Source organism: Lactuca serriola, chromosome 7 (assembly GCF_051521515.1).
Source record: "Lactuca serriola cultivar US96UC23 chromosome 7, Lser_US96UC23_V15, whole genome shotgun sequence".
Taxonomy (NCBI): domain Eukaryota; kingdom Viridiplantae; phylum Streptophyta; class Magnoliopsida; order Asterales; family Asteraceae; genus Lactuca; species Lactuca serriola.
This window is the reverse complement of record NC_136414.1, coordinates 8,001,181-8,002,594: the sequence shown is the minus strand read 5'-3', so window position 1 is coordinate 8,002,594 and position 1,414 is coordinate 8,001,181. Positions and strand designations below refer to the sequence as shown.

At 38.9% G+C, this 1,414-nt stretch overlaps 1 protein-coding gene across 1 annotated transcript; it reads right to left on the bottom strand.

The window, feature by feature from the left end:
* Nucleotides 1-230: 230 nt before the first annotated feature.
* On the bottom strand, nt 231-872 carry LOC145063714 (uncharacterized). Its single transcript, XM_079011304.1, has one exon. The coding sequence runs from the start codon at nt 870-872 to the stop codon at nt 231-233; it is 642 nt and encodes a 213-aa protein (XP_078867430.1).
* Nucleotides 873-1,414: the final 542 nt, after the last annotated feature.

Sequence of the window (1,414 nt, the reverse complement as noted above, 5' to 3'; positions counted from 1 at the left end):
TTTGGATGACATCAATTATGGCTTTATCAACTTCAATTCCCTTTTTGGAGACAATATGACCCAAGATGATGCCTTGATTGACCATGACGTGACATTTCTCAAAGTTTAACACCAACTTTTTCTCAATGCACCTTTTCAAAATCTTCTTAAGGTTACCCAAGCATTCATCAAACGAATTGCCATACACGGTGAAATCATCCATGAACACTTCGATTATATTTTCAACATACTCAGAGAAGAGATAAGGCAACTTGAGAAACATCCTTCTTTGTGGAATTAGAAATTTCTAAAGCCTTCACAATATCTTCAACTTCGGAATCCAATGTATACAAATCCAAGGTATTCTTCAAACTTTCACCTTCAAGACTCATGTTAAGCACCATCTTCAAAAGATCCCCATTTGATAACTCGAATAATTGTTGGGTGATTGGCTCAATCACATCAACTCGATACAATGGATATATGTTGCTAGGATATCTCATTTCTTCAAAGATGTTGAAGTGAATGGTCTCTCCATCTAACTCCATGGTGGTCTTCCCATTGTGGACATCAATAATCGTGTGAGCGGTATTCATGAAGGGTCTTCCAAGGAGAATCATAGATGACTTGGAAGGAGTCTTTTCTTGAAGGTCAATGACATAAAAATCCACATGAAATACTAGTTGATTTACTTGAACTAGTACATCCTCCAACACGCCTCTTGGAAATACACTTGAGTTGTCCGCTAATTGAATGATGACTCCGGTTTCTTCCAAAGGTCCAACATTGAGAGATTGAAAAACCGAGTATGGCATGACATTGATTGAGGCTCCAAGATCTAGCATAACACTTTCAACATGTAAATCACCAATGGTACAAGGTATAGCAAACATTCCCGGGTCTTTGCATTTGGGTGGAAGTTTCTTTTAGATGACCGCAGATACATTTGCATTAACTTGAATCTTCTCATTTGTCTTGAATTTTCTCTTGTTGGTGCACAAATACTTAAGAAATTTGGCGTAACGTGGGATTTGCTTAATGGCATCCAATAGTGAAATGTTGAGTTGAACCTTGCGGAAAGTCTCAAGAAACTCTTTCTCTTCTTCTTGTTTCTTTGAGGAAGCCAACCGGGGATGGAAAAAGTGGTGGTATGACCAATGGTTTGATGGGTTTGTTGGAAGGATCGGGTTGATCAACATTTGGCACAAACGGTTCCTTTGGAGGAACTACAACTTTTGGAGATTCCACAATGATCACTTCATCTTCGTCTTCTCTTGAAATTCTTTTAGGTTGACTTTCTCCAAGTGTTATTCCACTTTGCAAGGTGATGGCACTCACATTGGGGTTCTTCTCGGTTTGTGATGGAAGTTTACCCATTTGTTCTATCTTGTTGAGAGCGGTTGCCAAGTCTCCAATTTGTGCTTGAATGTTGGAG

Bases quoted from the DNA above. Each gene is read 5' to 3' on its own strand.
- LOC145063714 (XM_079011304.1), bottom strand. From the start codon at position 872: ATGTTTGCTATACCTTGTACCATTGGTGATTTACATGTTGAAAGTGTT.